The following is a 13,932-nucleotide window of genomic DNA, read 5'->3' on the forward strand; positions in this document are numbered from 1 at the left end:
ACTTTATTTTTTAACCATTCATTCATCCTTTTGTTTGTTGATTGGTGGATTATGCATTAGGGCCCATTGGGTATATGTATATCCAGGAATGACTATTATGTAAAAACAAAAATTCACTGTATTATCTTTTTTGAACATAAGAAGAAATACAAAATGCCACCTTTTAGCTCTCAGAGTCTAACAGTTATAGGCCCATTCAGGCCTAAAAGTATGCTCTACAAATATTCTCTTTATTAAAAAAAAAAGTATTGGAATATGCTTTAAGCCATATTGAGCTAATTCATACCCCCACCAAAAAATATCTACAAGATCATGCTACTTGGGGAAAAAAAGGTTGAGTCTTATCATAAGTAGAATAAGGAACTTTGCAAATACCATTTAATGGTCAAGAGATTTACATCAAGCTGTCCTTAATTGGCCCAGGGGAACTTAGCTATTGGATGAGGTAGAGGGAAAGAAAGAATCCTCTGCTTCATTTTGACAGAAACAGCCTATAAAATAATTGCAATTTTTAGGTACAGTTTGAAGATGAGGATAAACAGGGATGTTTATCCTCATAAAATGTGGCCAGGTTGGAAGTGATATCAAATTGATGTCTCACTCTCATGACTGGATAAAGGAATGCTTTCATTAGACCAAACGCTGGACCAGATTCAAAGCTTTAACTGTGTGTCCTGTCCTTGGACAATTCATTTACTCTGGTCACCTTAAATTGGGAATTATGCCACATTATGCTTCTCTGGTGAAAGGCTTTAAGTTTTTATTTACTATCTGCTAAATACCCTGTGCTCCATATACATAATGGGCATATCAAAACATTTATATTTTTAAAATATTTAAATATCTTAAAAATAGTTTATAAAAATATTTTAATGAAAGTTCCCTCATAGAACTATATAGGGACTAACATAACAAAAACCATCTGGTAAGAAATGCAAGTTAATTACATAAATAACTCCTCTTGTTCCTTTTCATTTGTCATGACTCCCATTATACTAATAATAATTGCCAGCATTTATGCAATTTTTAAAGTTTGCAAGTATTGTATAAATGTTACTTCATTTAATCTTAGACTAAGGCGTATCCTTTTGACATGGAAAGAGAAATTATGTTTGTCCCCATGTTCTTTCATTCAATTCAATTCAATTCAATTAGTATTTAGTGACACACACTAGTCATACAAAGACAATAATTCACATTTTAAAAAAGTATTTATTAAGCACCTACTTTGTCCCTAGCTCTGTGCTGGGTGCTGAGGATGCAAAGGCAAAAATGAAAACAGTCCTGGCCCTCAGGGGGCTTACATTCTCCTTTCATCATCTAGATATCAATAAAGTCAGTAATAACTAAATTATTTTTTAATAGGAGATCGCCTTGGAAATCTTCTTCAGAAATGGTTATTCCAAGTTTCTTGTCTTCCACAATAGTGACAGGAGCAAAGCCTTCAAGAGGTAATGACTGGGTTAAAAGTTTGTGAAATTAGATGTGTGAAGGGTGGGGAAGGGAGCGTTAAAGAGATTATATAAGTTAACCAGAAGAGGTGAAGGCTGAGGGAAGACTGACCACAAGTATGTGGTGGCCATTTGGGACATGACAATGTTGGACAACCTGACCCAAAATCTCATTCAATATCTCATATTGGCATGGAAATAAGCCTGGATTTCCTGCAGACCATGACAGATTATCATTTGAGCAGTACCCTGACCCTGCCCTTCCCCCATAAGGTAGTAGAGGCTCGTCACTAGAAGAGTGTCCAGCCAGCGGTACAATTTTTGCAACTGTCTCCCCCTTAGGTGTGAGGGAGTTTTGATCTGTATAACAGTAATAAACTCATGGATTGAAGTAGTGAAAGGGAGATGAGCTATCATTCCTCTTCTCTGTCAATGATGAAAAAGTATGAAACGTCCTCAAGCTTCAGTCTTAGGGATTTAGGTTGGCTATTTCCCTGTGGTTGATCTGGAAGTTGTCAAGAGAAGCCATAGCTGATGGGAAAAACATGAACTAGATGGTTAATTAACATCCCTGTTGCACTATGACTTTCAGATTCTATTTCTTTACTCTCAAATATCAACTGCTTTCATTTAAAAATCTAATTCACATCATTTAAATGCAGGTTTCCTTTTAAATCTCTCTTGTCTAGTATGAAGTGTTTCAATTGAGTCTTTAATTTAAATAATTCCAAATAACAGATGCTGTCTCCTACTTCTATAGTGATATTTTTTATAAAGAAGGAAGCCTGTTTTCCTTTGTCATTTCTGATATTTTAAATAGAGTGCTTTGAGAACATACATTATCTCATATCATCTGCATCGTCCACGGTGATGAACATCTAGTTCCTTTTTTCTCCCTGACACACATACACACACATATGTATATATATATATGTGTGTGTGTGTATGCAGTATTTCCATAATTAACAGGATTGCAGTATCATAGATTAGATTTGGATGGGAACTTCAAGGAGTTTGAGAAAACTGAGGGCCAGAGAGGGTGACTTGCCTAAGGTCACACTGAGAATAAGTTGCAGAGCCAGGATTGAACACAGATTCTCTATCTCTCTCCCCATAGTGAAAGCTTTAAAGTCAGAAGCATCCAGGTTCAAGACCTGCCTGTAATATGTACTAGATGCATTTTTATTGTTGTTGTTGTTGTTGTTGAGTTATTTTCAATCATTCTGATACTTCGTGACCTTATTTGGGGCTTATTTGGTAAAGATATTGGAGTGGTTTGCCATTTCCTTCTCCAGCTTATTTTACAAATGAGAAAACTGGGGCGAACAGAGGTTAAGTGACTGGTCCAGGGCCACAAAGCTAGTAAATGTCTGAAGATAGATTTGAACCCAAGTCTTTGTAACTCTAGGCCTAGTTCTCTATCCACTGAGCCACCTAGTTGCATAACCACAGGCAAATTGCTTAACCTCCCAGTGCCCCCAGACATCTCTCTATAGATATATCTCTATAGATACTTATACGACTATAAATTAGGATAAGTTCCTGATTCACGTCTACATCATGAAGGGAGTTGTGATAAGGGGAGGTCTCTATATTCATGAAATCCTTTCTAGGCAGAAGTAGCAGCAGCAACAGCAATAATAGTGATAATCATAATCATAATGCAAGCACATTTTAGAGCTCACTTGATTTTACCCGGGCATCTTGGGAAAGTTATATCTCAAGTACAAATGGCCCAGTACTTAACCCTTCATGTACATAATCTTTACTGAAGAGAGAATTTGCTTTGAGAACTGTACCATGGAAGGTGTAGTGCTAAGACTTTGCTTTGGTTTGCCAGAGTAGCTGAAGTGAAATTTTAAGGTATTTAATGAAAGGAAAAATTGTGACTGAGAATTTGCTGCAAGTTGGGTCTAGCATAAGATTCATCTTGCCTAGAGCCTTTTTCTATTTATATGGCTTAACTTTGTAATTAGTTGCTACATTGTATCCATGAACACCATTGGAAAGAGAATTTTCACTTTGAGGGTGCCTAGAGGATGAAGACTTGTGATCCTTGCACCCCTCCTATCTCATATTCTCCACTGCATTTGAGCCACATGCCTGGATACACTGGAAAATGGAATGGCTTTTAGACAGGAGAAGGTATTGATGTGCTGAGTAATGAGGCTGTTTCTCTTCCCTTAGGAGAAGCATTAAGTGATGCTGTATAAGAACTACTGACTTCATAGCCCAAAATTCCTATATTTAAATCCCAGCTCTACTGCTTGGGATTACCTGTTTCCTTTGAACAATTCTTTTCACCTCTGTAGGCCTCAGTTTCTTCAGCTATTAAATGAAGAAGTTGCAATAGATAACGTCCAAAATCCCTTCTAATTCTCAAACTGTAATCCTATAGTCTTAAACTAACCAAGGCATTGCAATCACTAATCACTTAATGGAATTGAACCCTGCTTCTTTGGAGGGCTGAATCCTCATAGAGCCATGGTACCCAATGAGGAAGATGTTAAGCAAGGGAAGGGAGACTTTTTCACATATTTATCATGGATATTCCAGGGTATGTTTGTACCAAATAGGAAGAAAAAATTAGGTACAGGGAAAGATTCTGTAGACACCGTGTTAAGGCTCTGAAAATATCAGAGGCTGGAGGGAAGACTAGTGAGCTCTAATACACATTCAAATGTTTCTTCTTTTTTGTGTAGCTTTCGTTCATTACAACCTGGCTTAAAGGGGAAAGGCATCACAGAAGAATCACTCAATATAAGGTAAAACACGGGGCTTACCATATGTGGTCTTTAGGCATCTGTTCCATTCAATAGTTACTTTTATTTAATGGACAATGTACCAGATTCGAGTGGACTGGCACATTTTCTTCCTTGCTACCTTGTCTACTTAGCCATCTTACACTATACTTTCACTCAATCCTGACATTCCCCCCAAGTCTATTAGAGATATCTTTGTCTCCTTTCTACCTGAAATCTCCTTTACTCAATGAGTTTTTTCTTCTGGTAAAGGAGACATACTCCAGCTCACAGAATCCCTAGTTCCCTTCGAAATGCAGCTCAAGCACAACCTCCTGTATGAGGCTTTTCCTGATCCCTCCAGATGTTGGTGCCTTCCCAAATTACCCTGTATTTTCTTTAGGTTTTGTATGTTCACTGCAAGTCACAGAGAAGGTACTTAGCTGCCCTGGTGAAGGGAGGTCCCTCATCCAGGAGCTCCCTATACCAAAAGAACTCAAAGTACCAATCCTTATCCTTTGTAACATACATACATATATGTAAACATGCATACATATATATGTATATCCATCCATCCATACATATGTATATCCGTACATTTTGTTTTCCCTGATAAATATAACCTCTTTGAGGGAAGAGAGTATTTCATTTTTGTCTTTGTGTCTCCAATATCTAGCAGAATGCCTGGCATATAGTAGAAATTTAACAAAAAAGTTATTGCTTTCTTGATTACTTGATTGATTGAAAGGGAAACACAATGCTATTTCTCAACACAATCCCCTCCCCCCCACTAGATGTACATGTAACAGCCCACTCCTCTTTTCAGTAAATATTCGTGTTTTATTTTCATTCTTCTGCATTTTCTTATTTATATATGATAATGTATCTAATTAAACTTAACCACATCTCCCTCTGCCTCCAGCTCCTTTAAAGTGTCTCATTAGGATAGATATTTATGAAGTAATTATAACTAGTAAACTGGCATTATGCTTAATAATGGCATCATGCATGGGACATTTTATAAATATTGCTTATCAAAGGATGAATGGGAAATTAAATTCAAAATTGTTCCCAAAAGATTGATTAAATTCAAAGTGAATGTCAAAGAGACTGAAAAGTCATTGGGATTCAAGGATATAGGGTCATTCCAATATCCAGGAAACTTTGTGGGTGGTGGGTGCCTTCTGTTTACAGCTTTCTCTGAAGGCAGGGCTGCTGCATTGCAATGAGAAATTATTAATGATTGTAACCAACTGCTATGGTGCAGTGACAAGAAAGCCTCTCCCTGATAAAGGCAGACTAATAGCTTTTTATGTCTACAGCCAAGGCTATGAACTACCTAATGCCAATAAAGGCATCAAACAAAATCTAAACAGAATTCTCCAGGCTAAAAAAGTTATTTTTTTTAACTGCAACAACACAATTAATAAATAATGACTAGTATTAAATAACTGTTTTGCAAAATATTTTCCATGCATTATTATCTCCTTTGATCCTTATGTTAACCCTGTGAAGTACCTGCTTCTTATTTTATAGATGAAGAAACAGAGAATGAAAAATGTTGAGGTATGATTAAAACCTAGGTCTTTAACTCTGTGTGTGTGTGTGTGTGTGTGTGTGTGGCTGATCACAGTCTATACTTGTGCCAGACAAATATCAGACTTAGAGTTAAAAATTCCTTATAACTCCCATTGAACTCTATATAAAGATCTAGAGTCTTTCAAAACATATTGCAGGATGCTCTGCCAGAGAACTCTAGTATTATCTGTGCATAGACAGAACTCCTAATGTCATTTCACTCCCTAAATTCTCTGAATCTTGTCATTCAGTTAAATAGCTTGGAGAAATGAGAACAAAAGAACCTAGGTGAGGCTGCTTGGGAGAATGACAGTGAGAAGCCAGGTGAAAGCCAGAATGCCCTCCATAATTGTATTGTAGGAAGGGCTTCAAGGCATAGATAACATAGGTCATGCCTGTAGTTTGACAGAAATATAATCAGTGCCATTGATCTATGGGAAAGCTCTTCTGCCCTTTCCCAAAGCACTTCATTATGGTACGATAGCTTTAAAGCTATCTTCATGTACCCCAAATCCTCTGTTCATAATTTTTACCTTTTATGTACATGTGTATCTGGCAATAAATCTATAAGGCTTTGAGCTGTCCTAAGTACAGGTGTATGGAAAGAGGGGTAATGGGTAAGTGTGTATATTCATGAATATGGGTAAATATGTGTATGGGCTTCTTGGATTGACTAGAACAGAAGGTGGGCCAGTCTTATGGTAAGAAAAACAGATAACCAGAGGGCAGACTACATACTCCATTGATAATCAAATAATGTCCAGAGAACTACAGAAAGGTCGTTAACTTGGTGGACCCCCATGAAAGAGTTAAAGGAAGACATTAACATAAGCCACATGGTTGGGCTAGAATCTGCATTGTTGGAGGGAGTAGCTCTATTGAAGAGATCATACAGCTATAAGTAAATACATGCAGACACATATATATTTATATGCATATATGATTACATATGTGATGTCTAGATATATAGATGGGCAGCTAGGTGGTGCAGTGAATAGAGTGCTGGGTCTAGAGGCAGGAAGACTCATCTTCCGGAGTTCAAATCTGACCTCAGACACTTACCAGCTGTGTGACCCTGGGCAAGTCACTTAACCCTGTTTGCTTCAGTTTCCTCATCTATAAAATGAGTGGCAAACCTCTCCAGTACCTCTGCCAAGAAAACCCCAAGTGGGATCACAAAGAGTTGAAAACAACTATAAATGACTGAACAACAATTACATATATGGTGTCTAGATATATAAATATAGCACTCCCAGAAAATAGACCTAGCTGAGAAGATAGCTGGGACTCTATACCATACCCATTATTATAAAGCCATGACTTAAGCCCTAAAGATTTCCCAAAACTCAGTGGCTTTGTTATATGCCCATCGAACTACAGTGGTTACCCAATGGCATTCATTTCCTAAAGCCCTTTCCACCAAAAAACCATAAAGTATTATTGGACATTCACCTGGCTTCTGTCTCTCACTTTTTGGAAGATGAAGGTAGTAAGGTTCATTGGTGTGCTTATATGGGCAAGTATGTACTAATTCAGTGTAGAAATGAATGGGGTTGTTGACCTGTTAAATTATCTGTCTGTAGGTCTGATTTATAAACCACTGTAGGTTATCTTCGAGAGGATGAGTTATGAAAAATCATAGCACAAATGGAATCTGGAAAAGTTATTCCTTCCTCAAAATCTTCACATTATTTGGACACCTAGAAAGGGAATCTCTTTTTACCACTGGTGTCAGCATCAATTTATCATAATGGTGCTGAGGCTTTTCAAATGTGTGATAATATTAGAAAATTTACTGGGTAAATATCAGAAGAACAGAGTTGTTTTGTGTCAGATGGCGTTGGATAAAAGAAGAATTCATTATTATGTAATTATATACCCTCTGGTTAGAAAAGGAGTCCTGGGCATACATCCCACTTCACATCCCACTTCTTCAATAAATCCTCCACGAAGAATTTCCCAGATCTGCTGTGGGCCAGTCAGAGCCATAGTTGGGTCATCAAGACTGAAGTCCTCAGGAGCACATCTCTGCCCAGGAGACAGAGCCTCCTCTTTCACATTTCTAGCGCAGGGGAGGGTGAAAAGATGTAGCCAATTATTCTTCCCCCCTTCTGGTTATTCAGGAAGCTGCTAATAGACAGCTGAACAGGCCCCCTGGCGATTCGTTCTGAGTTAATTACTGTATGTTTAAATCTTGGCCAGCACCTTGTCCTATGTAATGCTTCAGTGCTTGGATAATACGCTGGCAAAATGCATCTTTATGTCACTTCCCACCATTGGTCCACATGCCATGCCCTGAAGGGATAGCATGTCGAAAACCTGCTCTTGTGCACAAAAGTGATATTTCTTTGAAACAGCTTTAATTACAAGAAAATTACAAAGACTAGAAGTCCCTGCCATTTACTCCCTCACCCTTTTTCTTTTCTCATATTCTTTTAATAACACTATAACAAATGATCCTGGCTGTCTTTTGTTTTGTTTTGTTTTCCTAGTAGAGACAAATGGGAAGGAAGTGGGAGGGGGGTTGTGGTGGATTATGGCAGGATATCCAAATGAGTACAAGATTTGGAACCTTCATTTACTTCTTTATATGTGACCCTCTTCCTTTTGCCACTCAGGGAGGGATATGCGCTCAGGACCATAGGACTAATACTAAGCTTAAGCCAGGTTAGTATATGTGAGAACAAGGTCACAGAGAACCCCAGGGCACATACCTGGAGATGAGGTGCAAATGGCTGATTATAGGGATCCTAGACTGGGAACTGAAAGAGATCTCAGAAGTCATCCAGATTAACTCCTTCACTTTATAGAGAAACGAAGTGACTTCCCCAAAGTCAGACAGATCTTAAGGAGCAGGGCTAGGACTTGAACTCAGGCACTTTGACTTCACATCCAGCACTCTTCCAGCTTATACACACTGAGTATAGGGGTGCTACTTGTTATTTAACAATGAATGGTAGAATTTAAGTTTCTAGGGGATGGGATTTTTTTTATATTGTTGTGTTTTTGTCGGCATGATGACAAATATATAGGATTTGATGCAAATCAACCAATAACTAAATAAACTGGTGCCTTGAAGTGAAGACTTGAATAAGCTTCCATGATTTTGAAGATGAATTAAGTCAGCTACTTGAAAGTTCTATGCAATAAAAGTAACCTCACCTAGAATATAGTGACAACTAATCATTGTGCTTGTGCATCATCTTACTTTATATAGATTTCGGGGTTACAAAGTTGAAAATAATTGTGCTAACCCTTCTAACATGTCCACACCATGATTCCCAAGTTAGGAAAAATAGCCTCAATGGCTTCTTTTCCTCCTCCTGTTGGTCTTGCATGAAAAGTGCCCCATGGTGCTGGGGAGGGTGGTGGGGTGGGAAATAGGGTAGGCAGGTTTTCTTGTAGAACTTACCTTTAAAGTCTTATCTGACTTTTTGGAATCAAACTTTAGTTATTTCAGTGACTTCGAGGGTCATGGGATCATAGATCTAGAGTTGGAAAAGATCTCAGAGGCTATCTAGGTCAGCCCCTTCATTTTATAGCTTAGGAAACTGAGGCCCAGGGAAGTTAAGTGACTTGCCCAAGATCATAGAGTTAGTAATGACCAGAAGTGGAATTTGAAGCAGACTTTTCTGATTCCAGACATAGGGCTTTTCTCATCCTACCATACTGCCCCTCTGTCTAATTCACACATGTTTCTTGTGCCATGGAAGTGTTTTGAGCTCCCAGGTCATCCTAATGCATTGGAAAGGGGGTTGGAAAAAGGAGGATCTTTTCTGGATTGTGGGTATTTTCCCACTTAATGCCTAACAAAGTCAGGGACAGGATTTCTTTATTATCTATGTACAATGACGTTCTTAGGGGGCCAGTTTCCAAGTAACTAATTTTGTAGAAACAAACAATTCCCAGCATCCACTCCTGCTATTTGTAGCAATTCAATTAAAATGAAATATTTTGTTAATGCAGTCTTGCAGTCTGTCTTTTGGTACAGTGGCCACCACAGTGGAAATAACTAACAAGTTTCCATTTCTGGGATGATTAGATCCAAATCATGAGCCAAATCACTGAAGAGCATCTCGATCATCACATATAGAAGTGTATCTTTTACAAAAGAAGTAAATCATTAAAATTACACATTGTTTTTTCATGAAAATCATAACTTCTGTTTAAGAGACACCTTCCTACAGTGTGTCTATAAGGTTAAGACCTGGACTATATTGCCTACATGGAGAAATGTCATTTTTATATATTTATCATGTTTATTTTGTATATACGTATACATATATATATATATATATATATATATAATAGTATGTATGTATATACAACATATATTGTTATATATAAAACATGTTTTCTCCATATATGTGTGATGTATATGTATATATACATACATGTGTGTATATATGTGTATATATATGTCATTCAGAATTTTTATAGGTTCTGTTTCACAAGATTAAGAACTATTCAAAATTAGAAGGAGCTTTAGGAATCACTACTTACTCTCACTTTAGCTATTAACAGTTTCCTGAATAACCAGAAAGATGGAAGAATGATTGATGACATCTTTTCACCCTCCCCTGGACCAGGGGAAACTGAGGCTCAGACAGAAGAACTAACTTGCCCAGGGTCCTGTAGGTCATTAAGCATAGAAACCAAGATTTGAACCCAGGTTCTAATGAGCTTAAAATAGCATACTCTGTGGAAAGAAGAGTAGTACCCTTAAAAGGTGGAGGCCTGTATTAGGAAATAGGTTTCGAAAGCTCACAGAAAATTATTACCTTAGTAAGAACAACAATTGGAAATTACAAATTAATCAGTAAACTGTTAGCAGTTAGAAAAAACAAAGAAAGCAGTCTGAAATAAAGTTCAAAAGTAGTCAGAAAGTTAGAAACCTGGAGGAAGATAATAACCAAGAAGAATCATTCCCTTTTGATTAAAAAATGATGATGTCTTTTATGAAGCATACTGGCATCATAATACTTTTTTTTCTGCTTTGCTAGAAAGAGGATGCAAGGAAGACACCATCTTAGCTTATTAGGGTTATGAAGAGGGTAATTTTCTTTATTATTAGCCAATAACCATTGAAAAGTCTTACTAAAGATAAACAGAGACTGGAGGATAGCTATCTGCAAAGACTTTTGATATGAAGTGAGCTAGTGACCTTAAAGTCCCAAACAATCCCTGCCTAGACACTCGGGAAGGTTCAGAGTGAACCAAATCTGGGGGGACTAAAAAATGATCAACTATAACTAAAGATTTGTGGGGACTAACTTTTGAGTCCTAGCTCTGTAATGTACCACCTTGACAAGGTATTTAGCCTCTCTGGGCCACAATTCCATCATATGCAAAAATGAAAGCTTTAGAAGAAATAAGCATCAGTAAGATCTCAACAGGGCAGCTAGGTGGTGCAGTGGATAGAGTTCTGGTCCTTGAAGTCAGGAAGACTCATCCCACTTGAGTTCAAATCTGGTCGCAGATACTTACTAGCTGTATGACCCTGGGCAAGTCACTTAATTCTGCCTCAATTTCTTCATCTGTAAAATGGGCTAGAGAAGAAAAAAGCAAATCACTCCAGTATCCTTGCTAAGGAGACTCCAAATGGGGTCACGGAGAGTTGGACACAACTGAAAAATGACTGAACAATAGAGGTCCCTACTAACTCTTGTCACTATATGGTTCTCAAGATTGACCTAGCTGTACCAAACCATTTGCATTTCTTTAATTCTCATTATAAATCATGTTAACTATTTAAATATAATGTAAATTGTTCTTTAATGACCATATTTACCACATTTAATTTTTTAAAGAATAATTTAATGGAAAAATGTACTTTTCTTTGACTCTCACTTAAACATGTCCATGAGGAGCCAGGCTACACCACCAGGAACTAGACAAGAAGACTTTGTTTTTCTGTTTTTCCTTTTTTTTTTCCTTGTTGGAAATAGGTAGGAGGATGGGGGTTTTCCTTAAAGAAAGAAAAAGAGGGTTATTGAGGCATCCTCAAAAAACTTCAGAAGGGTCAGAAACTAAGAAAGGTTAGAAAGAAGTGAAGACAAACAACAGTTTTGAAAGCTACATTGAAATTATTATATACTTAAAAAGAAAAACAAGCTGTACATAATAAGCACCTGCAGTTTCATAAACATTCTTCTTTCTCTGTCCTGCTATGTATATAGAAATGTTAATTTTGTTTAATGTGTTATGTTCAGAATAAACACAAAAAAATGGAATAAGTGACTGTAGACATCACAGACTTCTATGTGCAGTAATGATTCTCAAATTATGAATTTTATTTGATTAATAACACATTTGGTCAACTGAGAATGGGTAGAATTCGTGACTCTGATGATTAGAGATAGAAAGAATAGCATTGGGACTTTAGGAACTTATTTTCAGCCCTTAACGTGTAGTCACAACTACTTCCCTGTTCTAGACTCAGATCTCATCCCTAGACCTACTCTTACTATGAGGACCCTGGTTCTGTTAGTCTTACATCTGGCCAGCCCCACTGCCCTCAACTCTCTAACCATTTCTTTCTCACTTTTGGGTCCCAATATCATTATGCAAAAATCTTAACTGCATTCGCACTATCTATTTAAATCCCTGCATCAACAGGCAATGTTTCTTTAGTAGCCAAAGTTGCTGCATGTAGTTTTAAAATCTGGGCTACACTATACCTCCAAAGAGATCAAAGGAAAAGGAAAAAGACCCATATTGAAAAATATTTATTGAAGCTCTTTTTTGTGGAGCCAAGGGCTGGAAGATCTAAGGGATGCCCTTTAACTGGAGTATGGCTGAACAAATTATGGCATATGAATATAATGGAATACTATTGTGCCATAAGATATGATGAAAGGGACAATTTCAAAAAAATGTGAATAAACTGATGCAGAATGAAGTGAGTAAAACCTGGAGAAAAATCCAATAACAAAAACATTGTAAAGAAAAATAGCTTTGAAAGTCTTAAAAATTCTTTCAGCACAATAACCTGCCACATTTCTAGAGGACCAATGATGAAACATGCTATCCACCTCTTGGCAGAGAGGTGATGGACTCGGAATGCAGATTGATTCACATATATATGCACGTGTAAAGATATAATATATACCCACACATGCCTGTGAATTTTATATATAAATATATATACATGAATATAGGTCGAGATATATGCACCTGCATGTATCTATATCAATAGATGCATCTATCATGCAATCTGTATCTTATATGTAAATATGTATCAGCATACATATATCTGATATATAAATGTTTATGTGCATATGAATCTGATACATAGGTGTGTATGTGCACATGTGTTTATATATTGCAAAACCATATATGTAGATAGATAGATAGATAGATAGATAGATAGATAGATAGATAGATAGATAGGTCTGTATCTAGGAATCCTATGTCTAGGAATTTGTTTTGACTACATGTATTTTTTCTTTTAGTTTAGTTTATCTTTTTCCAGGGTAGGGATGAGGTGGTGGTGAAATGAGAGAGAAAGAAAATTGATTTTTTTCATTGAAAAATATTCTTAAAAACAACAAACAGGCCACAATGGATTAAAGTAGCACTAAGAAGTATGGATGGGAAAGGGATAGAGTTAAGAGATGTGATCTGAAGATTGCTTACTAAATAGATATGTCTCCACACCTACCTTCATAGAGTGAAATAACTTCCTTCTATGAGGACAGAGGACACATATACACACTAGTGAATAACGTAACATTTATTTAATATTTCTCCCTCCCAGAAATCTTTGTATGCTTTGTGGACAATACTATAATTTGTTCTCTGAAAAATCTAGAGAAATTAACCAAGGCTGAGTATTAAGACTTCTTTTTGCTTATTACAGTGCTCTAAAATCATGAGGTCTCTTTATCAGTTTCCTTTCCAAAAACCTCAGATCATTCAAGAATGCATCATTTTGAATTTTTACATGTCTGGATTTCCTCTTCACCCTCATTATATCATTTCTAGGTAGGTTTCATTAGCGTATATGCAGCATCCTATATCTACTGAAAGATGGTCACTGTAAGGGAATTATCAGAGTTTTCCACCTATGCAGGGCCTGAGACACAGGGAAACAGTGAAATGCCCAAGCCCATGCAGTAACTCTGTGGCTCAACAAAGAACTGATACCTCTTGACTCTCAG

The 13,932-nt window shown here is 37.0% G+C and overlaps 1 protein-coding gene across 1 annotated transcript in view; it reads left to right on the forward strand.

The window, feature by feature from the left end:
* WDFY4 (WDFY family member 4) overlaps positions 1–13,932 on the forward strand; it is a 395,486-nt gene that overhangs the window by 269,868 nt on the left and 111,686 nt on the right. Inside the window, 2 exon segments of the mRNA XM_078150902.1 lie at positions 1,366–1,451; positions 4,154–4,216. Of these exon segments, the coding sequence (XP_078007028.1) occupies positions 1,366–1,451; positions 4,154–4,216 (149 nt within the window).

This window comes from Phascolarctos cinereus, unplaced genomic scaffold, assembly GCF_003287225.1.
Source record: "Phascolarctos cinereus isolate Bilbo 61053 unplaced genomic scaffold, phaCin_HiC Scaffold_3;HRSCAF=262, whole genome shotgun sequence".
NCBI classification, from domain to species: domain Eukaryota; kingdom Metazoa; phylum Chordata; class Mammalia; order Diprotodontia; family Phascolarctidae; genus Phascolarctos; species Phascolarctos cinereus.